The following is a 23,072-nucleotide window of genomic DNA, read 5'->3' as shown; positions in this document are numbered from 1 at the left end:
CAGCAGCCAGTCTCTGGACCAATCAGGGCCAAAGTTATGAGCATTTCAAAAGACTGACCAGGTGGTGGCAGTAGAGGTGGGCCCATCAATATATTGATATAATATGGATACTGTGATATGAGATCAGATATCATGTGGGATTTGGGATATGGTAATATCTTCTGGCATCAGTGTTGTCCTCTCCTGCTTTTAAAGGCTGCATTACAGTAAAGGGATGCAGTTTTCTCAACTTATTAGACGCTCCTCGCTGCTCTGTTATTGGCCTCAGCCTGCTCGCTCATCATATCCATATTACTAATGACTGTTTAGCACTAATTTACTCTTTCATGAGAGCACCAACAGTCATCCTAACAATATCCTCACAATATGGATATCACAGTATTCAGTCAAAAACATGGTGACAGTCGACTGTGTTCATATGGCTCAGTCTGAGGGACTAGAGACAGAAAATATCCTGAAATATACAAAATGTTCATTTGGCATGGTCGTCTGTCAGCCTGCAGAGTTTAAACAGAGTTTTGCATGGGAAGTAGGTGAGCTGTGAAAAAGTGTGTGAAGATGATCAAAATAATAATCAATGAAAAACAAGAGGTCCTAAAGGTTTAGTTGAGGTTCAGAACAGTTCCAAGACAACAGTCTCCATGAGGGAATGTGATCAGGATGGTAAAAGTTGGACATATCAACTCCATCCCATCATGCCTAATCTGTGAAAGATACCAGAATGCACTGATATGCTCACATGGGATTTTTGTCCCTGATGATTCATCAGAGAAAATATTGGAATCCTTTTTGAAACCATAGTTGGACCAAGACCTCAATGATGGTGTCCTCTATACGTTCTGTGGAATTAGCACAATAAATATCAGATTCCCACAGGCGGAGGACATTTGGACCCCTGCATGTTGAAATAATGTACAATATCATGGGATTAGATTAGTGGATATAAAAGCATGCGCAAAGTGATGAAAATACCGTTCACAACAATGGCTGCTTTAGCAGTATTAGAAGACAGTGGTGGTTTTCCTAATGTAATCGGAGCTATTGACTGCACACACACATTGCTATAAAACCGCCATCACAGGTAAATTTGTTTATGTCAACAGGAAGGAAGGAGTAGTAACATGGAAGGGCGCAAGGGAGTAATTTGGCCTAGGGCGCCAACATAGGTAGAGCCGCCACTGGCACCAGGGCTCAGTCCTGATCACAGAGACCGGTGTTCGAATCCGGCCTCAGGTCCTTTGCTGCATATGATCCCCTCTCTCTCCCCTGTCTATCTCGACTGTGACTATCAAATAAAGCAGAAATGCCAAAAAAAAAAAAGACTAAACCCATGTGTAAAGTGTAAAATGTCTTAATCAGCCTCACCTGTTCCCCAGTGCACGTCTGCATTCATTTACAACAATAGTGTGTGATCCGTGTAAGTGGTGTATAAAATTAACAAGCAATTAATGAATGCACATCTTACCCGGGAGGCCATAAGCCCGGCAACATTTGATTTCAACCATATAAAAGAAGCAATCACAGATCACACACACACTCTCCTGCTCACTCCTCTTGTGTTTCGTGTTTCATGCCTAACAGGACATTTCTGCACACCTCCACTTCAGTGAGGAGCGTCTCTAATTCACATTCCGTGAAATTTCTCTTTTTCCCGTCTTACTCATGTTGAGGTTGTAGTTTTCTGATCATGCAGAGAGGAATCTCAGGTGCCTGGCTCATTTAAATATGATTTGCGTATTTAAATTTTTCTAGATTTAAGCGTCCGCCATGTTTCAGCAGGAAATCCACGCAAGTCTTTGTACACGAGGCCCCAGATCTTTTTGATAGAAGCCATGTGGCTCTTGACAGAAACTGAGTTTAAAACACACAAAAACACTCCAATCTAAATTAAGAATAAGGTTTCTCTCTCTCTCACAAAGCACGCATGCATCCATGATACAGAACATGACCAACCATCCTCACAAAAACTGAAAGAACCAGCAGCCCCGACTTTAAAAAAGCACAACATATACTTCACAGCAATATCAGGCTTATAGACATTTAGTGCTACTATATGATTCAAACGACATCCATATATTTATGGATATCATCCTAACAATATTCTCACAATATCGATATCAAGGTATTCAGTCAAAAACATGGTGACAGTCGACTGTGTTCATTAATTACCACAATAAATATCAGATTCCCACAGACGGAGGCCATTTGGACCCCTGCATGTTGAAATAATGTACAATATCATTATTTCACATTATGTCACTGTATTTTCACACAAGGATTGTGTGAAAATACAGTTTGACAACAATTTGAGATGTAAGCCTGTAAAACTCCTGTTAAGCTAACAGAATATTACATGTTCACACATCATTAAAAAGTGCAGTCTGACCTGAGAGTCTCCAGTCTGCAGTTTGGACTCTCCAGTCCAGCAGACAGCAGCTCCACTCCTGAATCCTGCAGCTGGTTCTCACTCAGGTCCAGCTCTGTCAGATGGGGGTTGGACTTCAGAGCCGAGGCCAGAGAAGCACAGCTGCTCTTTGACAACCTGCAGCTCCTCAGTCTGAATAAAGAATAAAATATGGAGCTATAATTTCCAGTGTTTTGGATATTTATCAGTCAGAGATTTTTCAAAATATTCAAAAAGGCAGGACAAACCAATGAAGTAGTTATTATAACAATTATATTAATAATAATAATAATTTATATTTACATTACACCTTTAAAGCAAAGTTCCAAAGTGCTTTACAAAACCATCAGAGTAAATGAAAAGATAAAGATAACACCTGAAATTAAAAGACTTCAAAATATTAAAAACTAGGGATGGCTCGATACCACTTTTTCACATCCGATACCGATACAGATACCGATACTGCAGCCTTGAGGATCGGCCGATACCGATACCGATCCAATTCTTTTTGTCACTCTAAAAGTTGTTAATAATACGTGGATGTAATTTGCTTGATACTGAAATCTAAAAACACCACATTCACTGTACAACAACTATTCTGGTCCCCTAAAGAAAGAAGGAAAATATGTGACAACAACTGAAGTCATGTGTAACTGCTGTGGCTTAAACTTAAAGCTCACATCTCTTTTAACAGCATTTATAAACACAACAGACCCAGCTGCACCATTCAAAAGTTAGAAATAAAATAAAAGTGTAACTTGGTGCAAATTTTGCATTTGAGTTAGTTTTATCAACTCGGAGTAGTTTCACCTGGAGTTAAGCGCGTGCACAACAGGTATAAGACGAGTCACCGTGGCAACGGGGAAGCGCCGGGCTGCGTTTTTCACCCCAATTGAATTGGAAATCTTAATGCATTCATACAGCGAGTTTGAACATGTTTTTTTTTTTTTTTTTTTTAAAGTGCAACACCGCTGCAGCGGCAAAGGAGAGGGAGATGGTGTGAGAGAACACTGCTGCTCGGGTCAATGCGTAAGTTTAAATGTAGTCCATTGCAATCAATAATATTACAGGGGAAAACTGCTTGAATTACTGCTGGCCTATTAATTTATTTCATTTAGGTGACATGGAACGGTAACGCTCAAAAAGATAATTGTCTGGAAATGCTAAAACATCTATGCGCGGTCTTATAACCATCTCCCGACGAATATTTAATTCTCTGAATGAGGAAGTTAAATCCCGTGTGTGGCTGAAAGAGGGCGGACACAGAGAGAAACTCGAGGTTTCATGAGAAAAACCTGGTCCCGACCAGGTTAGTTTCATGGAGTCTGTTACTGCGGTAACTGACCGAGAGCTTAAGTTACCTCCCTCTGTGAAACAGGCTAGAGTCACCCCTCTTTCTCTGCTTTGACTTACCTCCCTTTGTTACAATTGGCGTTATAGTTCAATGTTTCTTGCATTATCCAATGTATTACATTGTTCAGGACCAGTGGCGGCTCCTGACAAATTTCTCAGGGGGGGCAACTATTGCGATGATGGCTAAGATGACCCATTCAGTGGGTAAAATAATAATAAATAGAAGTCAGATAGCTAACTTTACAGTGTTACATTGCATTGTTTAATAAATGACAAGATGGCGGCCGCAGTGGTGCAGCGGCTTCTCGAGCTCCCGGGATTAAGTCTTTTTTACCGACCTTTGAGGCCGCTTTTAGCACTAGTTTAGTGCTAAACTCGCGTGTAAGGTACAGCTCAACCAAACTGATGGTCATCAGAGACAGTTCGGTTTCTACAATTTCACCGAAGCTGAAATCTGCACTCGGAAGAGAGCGCCTCCTCAGGACAAAGGAGTGGCGCAGCAGAGTACGGCAAGCAGCGGGCAAGAGGAAGCGGTGTGCCCGTAAACAGAAGAGGGGGAAGCAGGCGGGTGCGCTAGCCCAGCTAAAGGCTAGCAGACCGCCGATTCCAACTCTCTTTCTGGCCAACGTCCTCTCACTGGATAATAAAGTGGACTCGTTACGTCTGAGGCTGAGTGTTTCTGCAGAGATGAGGAACTGTGCTGTTCTTTGCCTCACGGAAACATGGCTTAACAACAACATGCCGGACTCAGCCTTCCACATAGACGGCCTGCAGCTTTTCCGAGCGGACCGCGACCACCAGTCGGGGAAAACACAGGGAGGAGGACTCTGTGTGTACGTGAACGAAGGTTGGTGCACAAACAGTGGACTGGTGAAAACATACTGTTCTGAGGCGATAGAATTGATGACTGTGAGATGTCGGCCGTACTATTTGCCTCGAGAGTTCACCGCGGTGTTCATCACCATTGTTTACATCCCGCCGGGTGCTAATGCTAACGAAGCATTGAAGGAGCTACACGACACCATTAGCTCGCTGCAATCAAAGCACCCGGAGGCGTTTTACGTGGTTGTGGGGGACTTCAATCACATGAAACTGACGGACACTCTGCCCAGTTTTTACCAGCATGTCACCTTTCCCACACGGGGAGACAACACTCTGGACTGTGTGTACAGCAACGTTCGCGGTGCGTACAGAGCTCTTCCCCGCCCCCATCTTGTCCTCTCCGACCACATCTCCATCCTGCTGGCGCCAGCATACCGCCCCCTGCTGAGACGGATCAGGCCAACAAAGAAGACAGTCACTGTGTGGCCCAGGGATGCAGCCTCTGTGCTCCAGGACTGTTTTCAGTGCACAGACTGGCAGGTCTTCAGAGAGGCAGCTACATATGAGGGAGAGGTGGACCTGGAGGAATACACCTCCTCCGTCCTTGGCTTCATCTCTAAGTGTACTGATGATGTCACCACCACCAGGACAGTAACCTGCTATCCGAACCAGAAGCCCTGGCTAAATGCTGAGGTGAGAGCGCTGCTGAAAGCTAGGGATGCTGCGTTCAGGGCAGGTGAGGCATCAGCACTCAGAGAGGCGAGGAAAGGACTGAATGCAGGCATTGCGAGGGCCAAAGCCACATACGCCCAAAAAATCCAGGGTCACTTCACCACCAATGACCCCCGGCGCATGTGGAAAGGCATCAAGTGCATCACGGACTACAACACCAGGGATGCACAATGCCCAAGGGACCCCTCCTTGCCAGATGCACTCAACCACTTTTACGCCCACTTTGAGGACCCTGACACCCCCCCCAGCACCAGACTCACACCACCACCTGGTGACACGCCCCTCAGTGTGACCACTGCAGACGTGAGGAAGACCCTCCAGGGAATCAACCCCCGCAAAGCTGCAGGCCCTGACAACATCCCAGGACGGGTACTGAGGGACTGTGCACACCAGCTGTCTGAGGTGCTGACGGACATCTTTAACACCTCACTGTCACTGTCATCTGTCCCCACCTGCCTAAAGACTGCCACAATTGTCCCTGTCCCCAAGTGCTCCACAGTGACATGTCTAAATGACTACCGACCCATAGCCCTAACCCCGGTAGTCATGAAGTGCTTTGAAAGGCTGGTCATGACCCACATCAAGGACTCCATCGACATCACTGTGGACCCCCATCAATATGCCTACAGGAAAAACCGCTCCACCGATGACGCCATTTCATCGGTGGTCCACACAACCCTCACCCATCTGGAGAGCAGGAACTCCTACGTCCGTCTGCTCTTCCTGGATTTCTCCTCTGCCTTCAACACCATCATCCCTCAGACCCTGGTGCAGAAGCTCTCCTCCCTCGGACTGAGTTCCACACTGGGGAACTGGGTCCTGGACTTCCTGACCAACAGACCTCAGACTGTCAGGATCCACAACACCGTCTCCTCCCCCATCACCCTCAGCACTGGCTCGCCACAGGGCTGTGTGCTGAGCCCCCTCCTGTTCACTTTGCTGATGTATGACTGCTCGGCGAGACACCCCAGCTGTCATATAGTGAAGTTTGCGGACGACACAGCAGTAGTGGGACGCATCACATCAGCGATGAGTCCGAATACAGAGAGGAGGTGGATGCACAGAGGACTGTGGGGAGCAGCCTTCCCACCACCTTGGACCTCTACACCTCATGATGCAGGGGGAGGGCCCTCCGCATCTTGAAGGACTCCACCCATCCCGCTCACAGTCTGTTTCAGCCCCCCCCCTCAGGCAGGCGGCTGAGGAGCATCCAGAGCAAGACCACCAGGCTCAGAAACAGCTTCTTCCCTGCAGCTGTCAGACTGTTGAACTCGAGCCATGCTCTGTAGTCTCCCATCTCATTCTCTCTCTCTCCCTTCTCCTGCACAAATCACTTGCGTGACTAGCACTAAGCTAATTCTGCACTGACCAAGTCCAACAGTTCCCTGAATCCCAGTCCCGGGCATCAGGTTCTGAGGCTTGGTCCATTCTATACTACACTGTCTATATTATATATACATATTTATACTGTCTATATTTACATAGGCTGTTTATATTTTCTCTATATTTTTATATTTACTGCTTATATATATATATTACATTTATTATTTATTACACATATACTACTTACTTGGTCCATTCTATACTACACTGTCTATATTATATATATATATATATATATATATATATATATATACTGTCTATATTTACATAGGCTGTTTATATTTTCTCTATATTTTTATATTTACTGCTTATATATATATATATATTATATTTATTATTTATTACACATATACTACTTACTTATATATAGGCTGTTTATTTATACTTATTATATATATACTATTTATATTTTTATTTATATTTTTATTTACATTTATATATGCTGTTTACATTTATTTACATATACTGTTTATAGTTTACATATCCACACATACTGTTTATATATACTGTTTATATATATATATATATATATATATATATATATATACTGTTATATATCTTTTTCTGGGGGGGGGGGGGCTTATACCAGGACCTGAGTGCTAATTTCGTACCACTAGCATGTAAGTGTGAACTATGAGGGACGAAAAATGACAAAACAATAAATAAATGAATAAATATATAAATGCATAAATAATTAAATTAATAAATATTTCTACATTTATTTATTTATTTATTTCTGTTTTTATTCATGCATTTATTTATTTATTTGTGTATTTATACATTTATGCATGTATTTATTTATTTATTTTACATTTATTTATTTATTTATTTATTTATTTCTACATTTATTTATTCATTTATTTATTTATATATTTATTTTTACATTTATTTATTTATACTTTTATTTATTTCTACATTTATTCATTTATATATTCCTTCTTTTATTTCTACATTTATTTATTTATTTCTACATTTATTTATTTATTCCTACATTTATTTCTGTATTTCTACATTTCCACATTTATTTATTTCTGTATTTCTGTGTCGTATGTTAATAAGGTGGGCGGTTCTTACATTAGTCTTAAGCACGATTGGTTTGTGGGTGTGATCCTATCCACTGCTGCTGCCTGGACTGGCAGTAGCAGTGGATAGCAGTGGACTAGCTAGCTACTAGGGCATGAACAACGCCAGACTTTTCCACGTCGTCGACGTTACGTCGACCCGTCAACACCGGGAGATTTTTGGGGGGGCTAGCGGGGCTCCAACCGGAGGGAGGGAGGGCCGACCGGGCGACCGGGGGGGTGAGGAGGCTGTAGTGGAGCGCCGACCGTGTGTGGGGGTGTGTGTGTGTGTTTCTTCGACTTTCGACGGTTCGATGTTTACATTAATGCCCTACTAGCTACTGTGTAAAACGCAATGGAAAGCGTTTTGAGAGCCATCGTCAGTGATTTAAGGTCACTGGCGAATGATGTGGTAAATCATGCACCCACCGACTACTTCCAGTAGTCCGACTACACACACGGTCGGCGCTCCACTACAACCCCTCCCTCCCTCCGGTTGGAGCCCCGCTAGCCCCCCCAAAAATCTCCCGGTGTTGACGGGTCGACGTAACGTCGACGACGTGGAAAAGTCTGGCGTTGTTCATGCCCTAGTAGCTAGCTAGTCCACTGCTATCCACTGCTACTGCCAGTCCAGGCAGCAGCAGTGGATAGGATCACACCCACAAACCAATCGTGCTTAAGACTAATGTAAGAACCGCCCACCTTATTAACATACGACACAGAAATACAGAAATAAATAAATGTGGAAATGTAGAAATACAGAAATAAATGTAGGAATAAATAAATAAATGTAGAAATAAATAAATAAATGTAGAAATAAAAGAAGGAATAAATAAATGAATAAATGTAGAAATAAATAAAAGTATAAATAAATAAATGTAAAAATAAATATATAAATAAATAAATGAATAAATAAATGTAGAAATAAATAAATAAATAAATAAATAAATGTAAAAATAAATAAATAAATACATGCATAAATGTATAAATACACAAATAAATAAATAAATGCATGAATAAAAACAGAAATAAATAAATAAATAAATGTAGAAATATTTATTAATTTAATTATTTATGCATTTATATATTTATATGTGTATTTATTTATTTATTCATTTATTTATTGTTTTGTCATTTTTCGTCCCTCATAGTGAACTGGCAGTATGTGTGCGCTGCTCACCTGCCAGATACGGCAGACCTGCACCCGCCGGCATCAGGCGAGCCGACAGACCTGACCGGGTGGCCGCGGCCGGCTCGCCTGATGCCGACCGGTGGCTTTTTTATTCAAACAAGATTTTGTCCATATAAAAAGTATTCTTCCAAAATAGGGTCTTGAAAAAGAGGAGTCGTCTTAAAATCAGGGTCGTCTTTTATGCGGGTCAATACGTTAAATGCCTCAAATACAATAAGTTGCTGCAGTTCCTAGCCATGTTCATCTTGCTGTCTCCCGCCCGACGCTGCACGTATCGTCCGCGCACGCATCAGTGCGTATGACGAAATCACGTTGGGGCAAGCCCTCCCTGGGCCCATGGAAATGAATTGTAGGGTCAAAAATGTGAAAAAAAATCTCACCATGTAAGTCTATGAGAGCGCCTGGGGCGACTTTCAATCTGACCGAGATCGCCCCAAGGGGGCGGGGCTGCTGGTTGGAGAGTGACATTCAGGCTGCTGATGTCAAAATAAACTCTTTTTTCTCTTTTTTTTTCGTTTGGCTTTAGGAGAGCCAGCCGCCCCTGTTCAGGACAGCTTGGCTGCTAAGCAGAGGATAGACAAAGCAGGAGCCAGATGTACTTTCTCTATCTTGTTAGTTAGGTCTGTTGCATTAGATACACGCTCAGTCAACATTCACACACATAGCATAGCACATTCCAGAAACAAGGCATGGACAGTGGTTGGCCTGTCCATGTCCGGGTAACTGGCCAATTATTCTCAGTTGCGTTTAAGTCCAACCTCTGTACGGGGCAGGCCCAGCCCAAGAACATAAATGTGTATCATTTCCTGATATCGGGGTCTTTCTGACTGAGATCCTGCGGGAGCTCTGTCACACTGAGACCAGCGCTGCCTTGCTTTATATGTGACCATAATAAATATTGCATCAGAAAATTGAAGACTGACTCCGATCTGTTCTTGGGCTTTCAACATAAGAATCGGGAGCTAACACCTTTGTGAAACGGAAAACTCAGAGTTTCCCTCATTTCAGGGTTAACAGACTCGAGTTTTCACTAAACCTGCTTTGAGAAACGGATCCAAGATTTGCTGCACCAAAACAAAAATGTTTCGCTTTTCTTTGCACTCGCCTGTAAAAAGTCTCTGTACTCCTTTCCATGATGCTTCTTCAGATGCTTTATTAAGTCCGTTGTGTTAAAACGTCCGGTTTTGCTACCACCCCTTGAGACACTCACATTGCAAACGTTGCGCTTTTGTCATCCGTTAATGTAAAGTTAAAGGAGGACATGACTACAGCTCTGCAGGCTTCTGCTCACGTGACGAAAACACAGGCACATGGCAACCATGGCGACAGCTCGTCTGTGTTACGGCATGTCGCGCAAAGTAAAGTTGAGGATTTATGAGATAGCTTGGGCTTATGGATCGGATCGGACGGGTTCTAATAAAAAAAAATCCAATACCCGATCCTCATTTTGGCCTGGATCGGACCCGATACCAATCCAGTGGATCGGATCGGACCATCCCTATTAAAAACACAAATAAACAGACAATGGAAGCAAGAAATGATAAAAGATCCAAAATAATTCAAATACAGTGCTTATCCTAAATCCTAAATCCTAAACCCGCGATGGAGAGAGGGAGGTAGATTTTCTCAGGGGTTCTACTGAGGCTAAAGCAAGGTGGCTTTATATACATAATATATAGGCGAGTTAATTCGGGAGGTGGAGCCACATGTGTCCAAGTGGACGTGTCACAAGGTTGTACTGATTGAGTAAAATCCCCGGGTCACACCACACACACAAGAGGCAGAGGTGGAACTATGTGTAAACTAATTTATTGACAAGGTAGATTGGGCAAATAAAATATTAAAAATAAAAATATAGCACAGCTGCTGGCTTATGATAAAACAATAAAACGTGCTGGCGTAAGTGTCCAATTAAAACAGTCTTTCCTCTAAACAGTCTAAACAGCGGGTGGTCAGGACCACCCGCTATCCGCTATCCCTAAAGTCCTATCCGTTTAATTGTCCTAATATTAATCCCCCTAATGTACAGGAGTAGTAACATGGAGGGGCGTAAGAGACTAATTTCGCCTAGGGCGGCAACATAGGCAGAGCCGCCACTGGCACCAGGGCTCAGTCCTGATCACAGCGACTGGTGTTCGAATCCGACCTCAGGTCCTTTGCTGCATGTCATCCCCTCTCTCTCCCCTGTCTATCTCTACTGTGACTATCAAATAAAGCAGAAATACCACAAAACAAAAAAAAAAAAAAAGAATAAACCCATGTGTAAAGTGTAAAATGTCTTAATCAGCCTCACCTTTTCCCCGGCGCATTTCTGCATTCATTTACAACAATAGTGTGTGAATGCACATCTTACCCGGGAGGCCATTTGGCCCAGCAACATTTGATTTCAACCATATAAAAGAAGCAATCACAGGGACAGAGAGGGGTTGGGTTCTCCAACATGTTCACTCAATTCCACTTTAATTCGGATGTTCAAAGGAAATGTGCTTGGATTCATGTGTATGCAAAGATTCATACATCTGGATGTTTTTGTGCGTACGACGTTTTCTGGATTTAAGTGTCCGCCATGTTTCAGCAGGAAATCCACACAAGTCTTTGTACACGAGGCCCCAGCTCTTTTTGATAGAAGTCATGTGGCTCTTGACAGAAACTGAGTTTAAAACACACAAAAACACTCAAATCTAAATTAAGAATAAGGTTTCTCTCTCTCTCACAAAGCACGCATGCATCCATGATACAGAACCTGACCAAAACTAAAAGAACCAGCAGCCCCGACTTTAAAAAAGCACAACATATACTTCACAGCAACATCAGGCTTATAGACATTTAGTGCTACTATATGATTCAAACAACATCCATATATTTATGGATATCATCCTAACAATATCCTCACAATATCGATTTCAAGGTATTCAGTCAAAAACATGGTGACAGTCGACTGTGTTCATTAATTACCACAATAAATATCAGATTCCCACAGACGGAGGCCATTTGGACCCCTGCATGTTGAAATAATGTACAATATCATCACTCAAGTTCACAGATTTTCACTTCAACACACAAGGATTGTGTGAAAATACAGTTTGACAACAATTTGAGATGTAAGCCTGTAAAAATGGTCATTTGGCGTGGTCGTCTGTCAGCCTGCAGAGTTTAAACAAAGTTCTGCATGGGAAGTAGGTGAGCTGTGAAAAAGTGTGTGAAGATGATCAAAATAATAATCAATGAAAAACAAGAGGTCCTAAAGGTTTAGTTGAGGTTCAGAACAGTTACAAGACAACAGTGACCATGAGGGAATGTGATCAGGATGGTAAAAGTTGGACATACCAACTCCATCCCATCATGCCTAATCTGTGAAAGATACCAGAATGCACTGATATGCCCACATGGGATTTTTGTCCCTGATGATTCATCAAAGAAAATATTGGAATCCTTTGTGAATCCATAGTTGGACCAAGACCTCAATGATGATGTCCTCTATACGTTGTGTGGAATTACCACAATAAATATCAGATTCCCACAGATGGAGGCCATTTGGACCACTGCATGTTAAAATAATGTACAATATCATCACTCAAGTTCACAGTTTTTCATTTCAATACACAAGGATTGAGTGAAAATACAGTTTGACAACAATTTGAGATGTAAGCCTGTAAAACTCCTGTTCAACTAACAGAATATTACATGTTCACACATCATTAAAAAGTGCAGTCTGACCTGAGAGTCTTCAGTCTGCAGTTTGGACTCTCCAGTCCAGCAGACAGCAGCTCCACTCCTGAATCCTGCAGCTGGTTCTCCCTCAGGTCCAGCTCTGTCAGATGGGGGTTGGACTTCAGAGCCGAGGCCAGAGAAGCACAGCTGCTCTCTTTCAAGCTGCAGCTCCTCAATCTGAATAAAGAATAAAATATGGAGCTACAATTTCCAGTGTTCTGGATATTTATATTTATATTTTATTTTATTTAACTCCTGTTCAGCTAACAGAATATTACGGGCTCTATTTTTGCAGACCAGGCAAGGCGGGGGCGCAGCTGCGCCAACTGGGTGTGGCCAAGTGGATTTTGCAATTTTGGCACGCCGTGCGCGGTGGCGCAACTACTGCGCTGTTCCTCCTACCGGCGCAAGGGAGGAGAGAAGGCGTGGGGTGGGTTTGACACAGCCGATTCACTTTAAACCAATCAAATGAGCCCCTGTCCTCGCCTTTAAAATGCGCTGCGCGAAGGCGTAATGAACATTTACACAACTGACATGGAGGAAGAGAGCAGCCGCAACACACACTCAGTGAGGCCAGTCTTGGCTGCTGGAATGTTGCTGGAGCTACCTGCCATCCATCTGTCTACCCATCCATCCATCCACCAATGCATCTATCCTTTCATTCGTCTTCCTGAGTCCTGTCTTTCCATTACCTACCTGCCTCACATCTCTTTTTTCCAGCTCTGTCACCTTCTGTTAAACGTATTGATTTTTACGAGCAAATATAAATTTAACTGTGAAGCCCCATTTTTAATGAATGTTTTTACCTCAAAGGATAATCCTCGCCATATTCATATAAATACATACGTTTTGCAACTTTCGACTCCATCACTTACTGATGCAACAACACACTAGAGATTAAAACAAAACCCGGTTCATAAAAGCTTTTACATTTGCTGTTCTAAACGCCCAGAGTCTGGCAAGGAACTGATGCCTTTTACATTTTCGATTTGTGTGGAATCAGGGTTTCCCCTAGAAAAAAAAATTGGCACCGGACAATGTGACCGGCAGGTTTTCAATTTACTGGACAAATGTTTGAAATTCCGGTCAAATATTATCTGAATTTATTGAGCTTAAAATTATATGCAGGCTACATAAGAATGATATCAAGGCATGTCAATTTATAGCGTAATCTTTTTATTGAAAAGTAGGCTATATCAAATAAAATAAGTGCCGTCAATTGACTCACGTGCGTAACGTCTAAAATAAATAAATAAATAAATATCGCACAAGCCTGTGCTCTTTTAACATGAACATTGCATACAATTGCAAACAATTGCAACTACAATTTGCAAAACAAAAAAAAAAAAAAAAAAAAAAAAACTGGCTCATACCATTTAATAATGCGGCATGCTGCCAACTTGAAATCAAAAAGATGCAATAAAAACTTAATTCATCAGCTGAATTAAAATCAAAAGTCTCAAGTGTCTCTCTGCAACTTGCAATGCGCATCAGTCTTGTGACATTGTTCTCCTCCAGGCGACTTCACTGCGCTGTTTTGATCCGGTTCTGCAGAAAAAAAACCCCTCTCTCTCTCTCTCTCTGTCTCTCTCTCTCTCTGTCTCTCTCTCTGTCTCTCTCACTCACTCCCTCTCACTCACTCTCTGGTACACTGGAGACAGGGATCACGCAGGCTATTTTTAAAAAAATAATAAATAAATAAAATTACGTGAAAATTGACTGTATTAAGAAAACTCAAATTGTGCTTAGAGGGAATATTTTCACCGGACATTTAAAAATTACCGGACTTTGGCAGATTTACCAGTCATAGTCCGGTGATTACCGGATAACGGAAACCCAGTGTGGAATATTTATATATATGGAAGAAGAACTGTGTAGTTAACAGGAGCAGCGCCAGACACCATGACTGGAAAAAAGACATCACTGTACTGGACACATTGTTTGACTGACAGGTGATCAGGTTGGGTTTCCATGATGCTGCCGAACGGTACCAATCTCCTTTGATCGGACATCAGATGTGACGGTGTTACGGCCTCACCAACCAAGGCTCTTTCCTGGAGACCGCAAACATAATACAGACGCCAAAACCACTGCTAAATTAACTAAATCATTTATTTTCTTAATCAACTTAAACCACTTAAAGGGTTAAGGAAAAACACAAACAAAAGGAGATGGAGATCCCGGCCAAAAGGAACAAAAGAAGGGAATTTGCTGGGTCAGCCACGCAATGGGGCGTCATACCCAGCTCATTCCCCCTAAAAAGGAAAAAAAAAAGTACTCAACCTAGTCAAAACAAAAACCCAAAAACTGGACCACCAGAAATCTCCATCCCAAACTACACAAACTAAAATAACAAAACCCAACTCTAAATCATGTTGGGAAAGAAGAAGAAGAAAAAAAAGAAACAACTGCTGCTGCTGCTGCCAGGTATGAGAGAGCCACCACACCTTAGGTCCCCCCCTTTTCTCTCCTGAGTGTAACTGGCTCCAGGTGCTTCTTCCTACAAGAGGAGGGCCGAGGGAGAAAAGAGGAAGAGCCCCGGAGAGAGAACAAGGTGTAGGGAGAGAGAGACAAACACAAAAAAAACATCCCTACAGGCAGTGTGCAGTATTGCACCTCCATGGCACACGTAACAGACGGGACAGTCGATATGGAGATAAATTTATGTGCTGATTGAGATAGTAGCATTGAATAGTGGTTTTTGTGGGTATTTATTGCATTGTTACTGTGCCTGACAGTCTCTGTGGTTTTGATGACGTGTGCGCACTGTGCGCCTGTCAGCCAAACTTCCACTACACCGGCCCCGCTGCGCCTTGCACAGAAAGTAGACCTGGTTTCAGGAGGCGAGCTTTTGGCGCACCTCGGCGAAGCCTTTTGGCATGAAAATGTCACTGCGCCAAGCTGAATCTGTCAGCACCTCCCCCTGCTGCAACACCACTCCCACCTCAGCGCACCTCGGTCTGCGAAAATATGAAACTGTGCGCCCCTCCAGTTGTGCTGGTCTAAAATAACTCTGCGCGGGGTGCGCCTCACTGCGCCACCCTGCGCTGCGCCGGGAAAATAGAGCCCTACATGTTCACACATCATTAAAAAGTGCAGTCTGACCTGAGAGTCTCCAGGCTGCAGTTTGGACTCTCCAGTCCAGCAGACAGCAGCTTCACTCCTGAATCCCTCAGCTGGTTCTTACTCAGGTCCAGCTCTGTCAGATGGGGGTTGGACTTCAGAGCCGAGGCCAGAGAAGCACAGCTACTCTCTGACAACCTGCAGCTCCTCAATCTGAATAAAGAATAAAATATGGAGCTATAATTTCCAGTGTTCTGGATATTTATCAGTCAGAGATTTTTCAAAATATTCAAAAAGGAAAGAAAAACCAATGAAACAGTGATTATAACAATTATATTAATAATAATACTGATAAAACTCATTTATATTTATATTTCACCATTAAAGCAAAGTTCCAAAGTGCTTTACAAAACCATCAGAGTAAATGAAAAGATAGAGATAACACCTGAAATGAAATGACATCAAAATATTAAAAAAAAAATAAAATTAACAGACAATGAAAGCAAGAAATGATAAAAGATCCAAAATAATTCAAATTCAGTGCTAAATACGGTGACGTGAAAACAGCCATAGGTCCGTCCATAAATAACAAATGAATGGCTCAGTGAAAAGTCCTCAGATGCCTTCAGTCTACCATCTTCTCAGAGGAAAACTGGAGAACAAGAGCTTCTGCATCACATGACACCAGCACCCAGTCTCTGGACCAATCAGGGCCAAAGTTATGAGCATTTCAAAAGACTGACCAGGTGGTGGCAGTAGAGGTGGGCCCATCAATATATTGATATAATATGGATAGTGTGATATGAGATCAGATATCATGTGGATTTGGGATATGGTCATATCTTGTGGCATCAGTGTTGTCCTCTCCTGCTTTTAAAGGCTGCATTACAGTAAAGGGATGCAGGTTTCTGAACTTATTAAACGCTCCTCGCTGCTCTGTTATTGGCCTCAGCCTGCTCGCTCATCATATCCATATTACTAATGACTGTTTAGCACTAATTTACACTTTCATGAAAGCACCAACCAGTCATCCTAACAATATCCTCACAATATGGATATCACAGTATTCAGTCAAAAACATGGTGACAGTCCACTGTGTTCATATGGCTCAGTCTGAGGGACTAGAGACAGAAAATATCCTGAAATATACAAAATGTTCATTTGGCGTGGTCGTCTGTGAGCCTGCAGAGTTTAAACAAAGTTTTGCATGGGAAGTAGGTGAGCTGTGAAAAAGTGTGTGAAGATGATCAAAATAATAATCAATGAAAAACAAGAGGTCCTAAAGGTTTAGCTGAGGTTCAGAACAGTTCCAAGACAACAGTTACCATGAGGGAATGTGATCAGGATGGGAAAAGTTGGACATATCACCTCCATCCCATCATGCCTAATCTGTGAAAGATACCAGAATGCACTGATATGCTCACATGGGATTTTTGTCCCTGATGATTCATCAAAGAAAATATTGGAATCCTTTGTGAATCCATAGTTGGACCAAGACCTCGATGATGGTGTCCTCTATACGTTCTGTGGAATTAACACAATAAATATCAGATTCCCACAGACGGAGGCCATTTGGACCCCTGCATGTTGAAATAATGTACAATATCATCACTGAAGTTCACAGTTTTTCATTTCAACACACAAAGATTGTGTGAAAATACAGTTTGACAACAATTTGAGATGTAAGCCTGTAAAACTCCTGTTCAGCTAACAGAATATTACATGTTCACACATCATTAAAAAGTGCAGTCTGACCTGAGAGTCTCCAGTCTGCAGTTTGGACTCTCCACCAGAGCAGACAGCAGCTTCACTTCTGAATCCAGCAGCAGGTTCTCACTCAGGTCCAGCTCTGTCAGATGGGGGTTGGACTTCAGAGCCGAGGCCAGAGAAGCACAGCTACTCTCTGACAACCCGCAGTCACTCAATCTGAATAAAGAATAAAATATGTAGCTATAATTTCCAGTGTTTTGGATATTGGGAGTTGGACTTCAGAGGCGAGGCCACGGTTTCCCGGTGAGTCTTTGAGAGTTCACAGCCAGAAAGTCTGTAATTACAGATTTAATGTCAAGTCTGTGATTTTCTTGAATTTATATGGTGTTATATTATAGTAATATTAAATTGTATTACAGGATACAAATTTTTTGAAAGGTACTTCATGTATAATATCAGAAGAAACCAAGCAGTAGAAACCTGATGCTCAAGTTCAATTACACAGCAAAAACTCTGATGTTGAAGTACTGTAGGGGTGAGCTGCTGTGGGCATCACCATCATGTTGCCTCCTTTTTACCCTGGACTGCCTGAAGTATATTTTTTCTCTCAGAATCAATCCTTTATCCTGAATATTTAGAGAACTACATGTCTTTATTGTATTTCTGATGGTGTCAGGAAGCAGCTCTACACTGTTTGTATAATGTTGATTTCACATCAGGACTAACCGAGCCTTCCTGCAGTTCCTCACAGCTGGGATCAGCCTCCGTCGTCCCTCATTTGATGTGTTGTACGCCTTCAGGTCAAACTCATCCAGAACCTCCTCTGACATCTGCAGCATGTAGGCCAGAGCTGAGCACTGGATCACAGAGAGTTCCTTCTTTGATCTGTTCTCTGACTTGAGGAACTCTTGGATATCCTGATGTACCGAGAGGTCATTCATCTCCATCAAACAGTGGAAGATGTTGATGCTTCTGTCAGGTGAGACACTACTGGTGTTCATCTCCTTCAGGTTTCTGATGACTCTCTTGATGTCTTCTGGTCTGCTCTTTTTCCAACCCAGCAGGCCTCCTAAGAGCCTCTGGTTGGACTCCAGGGAGAGGCCATGAAGGAAACGGACAAAGAGGTCCAAGTGACCATTTTTGCTCTGCAGGGCTTGAGACATGACTGTCTTCAGGAAGATATCCAGCGATGGCTTTTTGTCATCACATTCACTCCTCATGACTCTAGCCAGTGCTTCTGTGTTACTCTTGGTGTAGCAGTGGAAGATGTAGACTGCAGCGAGAAACTCCTGAATGCTCAGATGAACAAAGCAGTAGACTTTCCTCTGGAAGAGCACACACTCTGTTCTGAAGATCTCTGTGCACACTCCTGAGTACACCGAGGCCTCTGTGACATCAAGACCACACTCCTCCAGGTCTTCTTGGTAGAACATCAGGTTGCCTTTCTCCAGATGTTCAAACGCCAGCCTGCCCAGCTTCAGAAGAACTTCCCTGTCAGTCTTCATCAGTTTCTGCTGACTCCAACTCCACCATCTCCTGTCACGACTCTCACCATACTTGTGCTTCTTCCTCTGTGTCTGAACCAGCAGGAAGTCTGAGTACATCTCAGTCAGGCTCTTGGGCAGCTCTCCTCTCTGGTCTGTAGTCAACATGGGCTCCAGAACTGTAGCAGTGATCCAGCAGAAGACTGGGATGTGGCACATGATGTGGAGGCTCCTGGACGCCTTGATGTGTGAGATGATTCTGCTGCACAGCTCCTCATCACTGGACCTCCTCCTGAAGAACTCCTCCTTCTGGAGGTCAGTGAACCCTCGGACTTCTGTTACCCTGTCGACACATGTAGGAGGGATCTGATTGGCCGCCGCAGGTCTGGAAGTTATCCAGACGAGAGCCGAGGGAAGCAGATTCCCCTTGATGAGGTTTGTCAACAGCACGTCTACTGATGACGTCTGTGTGACATCAGACACGACCTCATTGTTCTGGAAATCCAGTAAAAACCTGCTTTCATCCAGGCCGTCAAAGATGAACACGACTTTACAGACGGCGAGCTTCTCTGCTGTGACCTTCTGTAATGTTGGATGGAAAACACGGAGCAGCTGGAGAAGACTGTAGCGCTCATCTTTGATCAGGTTCAGCTCCCGGAACGAAAGCAGAACCACAAGACTGACATGTTGGTTTTCCAAGCCCTCTGCCCAGTCCAGAGTGAACTTCTGCACTGCGAAGGTTTTTCCAATGCCAGCAACGCCCTGCGTCACAACTACTCTGATGTGTGTGTCTTGGCCAGGTAAGGGTTTAAAGATGTCCTGGCACTTGATTGGAGTGTCACTGAGGGTCTCCATCTTGGATGTTGTCTCCAGCTGCCACACTTCATGTTGGGTATTAACCCCTTCACTCTGTCCCTGTGTGATGTAGAGCTCAGTGTAGATCCTGTTGAGGAGGGTTCCAGTTCCTGCTGCAGCAGTTCCTTCTGTCACAAGTTCACATCTCCTCCTCAGACTGATCTTATGCTCGTCTAAAACCTCCTGCAGACCGCTGTCCACTGTGCTGGTTTGACTGGGTGTCCACAGTCCAGGTCTTGTTCTGGATCTTTCTCCACACTGGGGACAGGCAGGATCTCCTGGTGGATCAGACTGGTCCCAGTCTGAGGTGATGCACCGTCTGCAGAACCAGTGTCCACAGCTGGTGGGGACTGGATCCCTCAGGAGCTCCAGACACAAAGCACAGCAGGACAGCTGCTCCTTCACATCACCTCGACTCCTCTTCCTGTCCCTGTGGAGATGAAAGCAGCTTGTTTATGTTTAGACAACATTACGTTTTAACTGAAATCTTAAAATATTTTATAACATGTCATAAGTGGTCTCTTATGTCACTTTCAGTGACTACATTTACATGGATTGCAATATTCTAATATTAATGCATTTAAGAAAGTATTTACAAGACTAAATGTCCATGTAAGCAGCATGACATCCAGTTTGAGTTTCTGCAGCAGATTATGACAAATACAGCAATCCAAGAGCTTGACAGCTCATGTTTTTTTTGTTTTTTTTTTATTGTCAATCCGTAAAAGAAAAGTTGACTAACAACAAAAGCAAAAAATCTCCACAATACAGAGTGAGGAGGAAACTCGCTGCAACAAGCTTTCAACAAGCAAAAGAGGACGACACCGCCTTTACTAAACCCTGAGATGAGTCACCATTGTTAAGACTCCAGTGAAGACCCCAATCAGAAGCGGCATGCTACGAGTGGACATTTCACACTAACCAATCAGAAGTGGCCATTGTCCAGGTGACGGAATACACACTCGTAACAACAAGCTGGTGTTCCTAAATAACGCGTTTTGAAATGGCTTCAGCTGAACCAGAAGTGGAGTTAGGGGATTTAATCCCAAAAAAGCAGCACGTCGGTCATATGGGAGCATTTCAGGTTTGAGACTGCAGACGTGCACCAGAAACAGGTACTGTGCAAAGCCTGTCGAACATCCAGCAGCAACACAACCAACTTAGACCGGCACTTGAAAAATGACCATAGCATTTACCTGACGAGTGCATGACCAAAACATCTGGTGAAAAGTCGAGTTAAAGTGATGCTCAAGCCCACTGTAGCAAACAGACTACAATTACAGCGTCGTTTGCTGTGTAACTCCGTATGAAAAGAGCAGCCGCAGACACCGGGAGGTAACAACTGCCATAACACACTACATTGCTAAATACATTTCAAAACCTCCTCCGCATGCTGGACAGAGGATATGATTCCCTCCCACACCTCCTTCAGCCAGGCTGCCACCTCACAGCTGTACACTGAGTGTGAGGGAAAAGTAACAGAGCTGAAAAATGTGGAGTGTTGTTTCTTATTTAACATCGTTTTTTAATTGTTTTGTATTTCATTACATTTTTCAACTACACACAACTAAGAATTTTTGCAGTACTTAAAATAAGACAGCCAAATGTGACTCTTTTAGTTCTTCAGTTGTAATAACTGCTGTTAGTCAAGGACTTTAAATAATGCACATGCATGTTTCTTGGCAATATATAAATGTTGGAAGCCATTACCTTTTTATTATTCCTCTTTACATTAGAGTAAACAGCATTTAATGTTTTGATGATATAATGTAATTTATTTTCTGTCATGTTTTAAATTTGTTACTGTACATGATGAATATTGCACAGAAGCTTGATTTGAAGAAATATCGCGAATAAAATCGAAATCGCAATATCTGCCAGAAAAATCGCAATTAGATCTCTTCCTGAAATCGTTCAGCCCTAGACCCCATTACAACTTTGGCCACCACTGCTCACGGTGAAGCACTTCCATGCTGACACGTGTGTGTGTGTGTGTGTGTGTGTGTGTGTGTGTGATGTGAGCCATGGTGAGCAGCACAGGATCAGATTTATCTGTCAGTCAATGTGAATCTAAACTTCAGACTCAGGTGTGTGAAGAACTTGTGAGTGCAGGTGCAAGTGGAAATGTTCTCAGGTGTTTTGGTGCAAAACATCAAACAGCATCATAGTTTGTGGAAAACAGCACAGACCCAGATGTGTTTTGGTTGAACAGCTGGATTGCAGAGCAGGGAGCAGGCATTTCTCTCTTTGCAGTCTCTTTTCTTGATATCCTCACTACTTGCTCTGCTGTATAATCTCATGTCATCATATTCCATCAGGCTCACAGTCTGACAGCTGTCTTACTTTGTGTCTGAAGGTCCAGGTCCAGTACTGAAGTCTGGAGGTTCATTTTTAGACCAGTCACTCTTCATGGACAGACAGCTGGACACTGCAGACTCTGCTCTGTGGCAGGAACCTCTGGAAACACAAATGTTTGAAACATGTTATTAGTTCTTGTAAATCAGGGCTCCAGACTAACTTTCTCACTGGCAGCACTGGTGCTCCCAGCTTTCCCAGTCGCTCACAGAAGCTCATGATTTGGTCGCAGCCTTTTTTGTGAGAGGGGGTCCAGCTAAAAGAGCGGATGTGGCTCATGACCTGAAGCAACAGTTTTGGTGTCACATCTACTTTCTCCATGCACCACAAACAGATTTCACAAGAAAACAGTGAACACACACTGCACTCTGACAGCTGTCTTACTTTGTGTCTGAAGGTCCAGGTTCAGCACTGAAGACAGGAGGATTTCCTTTAGACCAGTCGCTCTTCATGGACAGACAGCTGGACACTGCAAACTCTGCTCTGCCCTCCTCTTCCTCCTCACAGTCACTCATCTTCTGATTTAAGTCAGTCTAAGAGGTGCAAACACACACACACACACACACACACACACACACACACACCAAAGGGATGATATATGGGTTAATGTTCTAGTTTCCAAATGGACAACAGACATTAACTGTATGAGTCACATAAATAATGTGTGTTTCAACATATCAGTTATTTTGTTGCTATTTTATATTTAGTGTATATTTCTAATAAGATTTAGTTTTTTTTCTTCTTCATTATTCAAAGTTATTTTGCAAATGTATGTATTTTTTACTTTATTATTATTATTATTTGGCCATTCTTTATATGGATCTCATGTAATTTTTTGTTATTAATGTCTTGCTAATTATTTGCTGTATTTTTTTTTTTTTATTTGCTCATTATTTTTTTCCCCCATGTCTCATAAAGTAATATAGTGAATTTACGCAGGTGATAGA

At 42.8% G+C, this 23,072-nt stretch overlaps 1 protein-coding gene across 1 annotated transcript in view; it reads right to left on the bottom strand.

The window, feature by feature from the left end:
• The window catches only part of LOC115369190 (NACHT, LRR and PYD domains-containing protein 3-like), a gene marked incomplete at its 5' end in the record, with an annotated part of 29,750 nt that extends 7,164 nt beyond the window's left edge, over nt 1-22,586 (bottom strand). Inside the window, 7 exons of the mRNA XM_030065758.1 lie at nt 2,387-2,557; nt 12,665-12,835; nt 15,764-15,934; nt 17,477-17,647; nt 18,158-20,200; nt 22,114-22,220; nt 22,515-22,586. Of these exons, the coding sequence (XP_029921618.1) occupies nt 2,387-2,557; nt 12,665-12,835; nt 15,764-15,934; nt 17,477-17,647; nt 18,158-20,200; nt 22,114-22,220; nt 22,515-22,586 (2,906 nt within the window). The remainder of the gene's footprint in view (nt 1-2,386; nt 2,558-12,664; nt 12,836-15,763; nt 15,935-17,476; nt 17,648-18,157; nt 20,201-22,113; nt 22,221-22,514) is intronic.
• Nucleotides 22,587-23,072: the final 486 nt, after the last annotated feature.

Source organism: Myripristis murdjan, chromosome 12 (genome assembly GCF_902150065.1).
Source record: "Myripristis murdjan chromosome 12, fMyrMur1.1, whole genome shotgun sequence".
Lineage (NCBI taxonomy): Eukaryota > Metazoa > Chordata > Actinopteri > Holocentriformes > Holocentridae > Myripristis > Myripristis murdjan.
The sequence above is the reverse complement of the archived record's forward strand: the minus strand, read 5'-3'. Positions and strand labels throughout refer to the sequence as shown.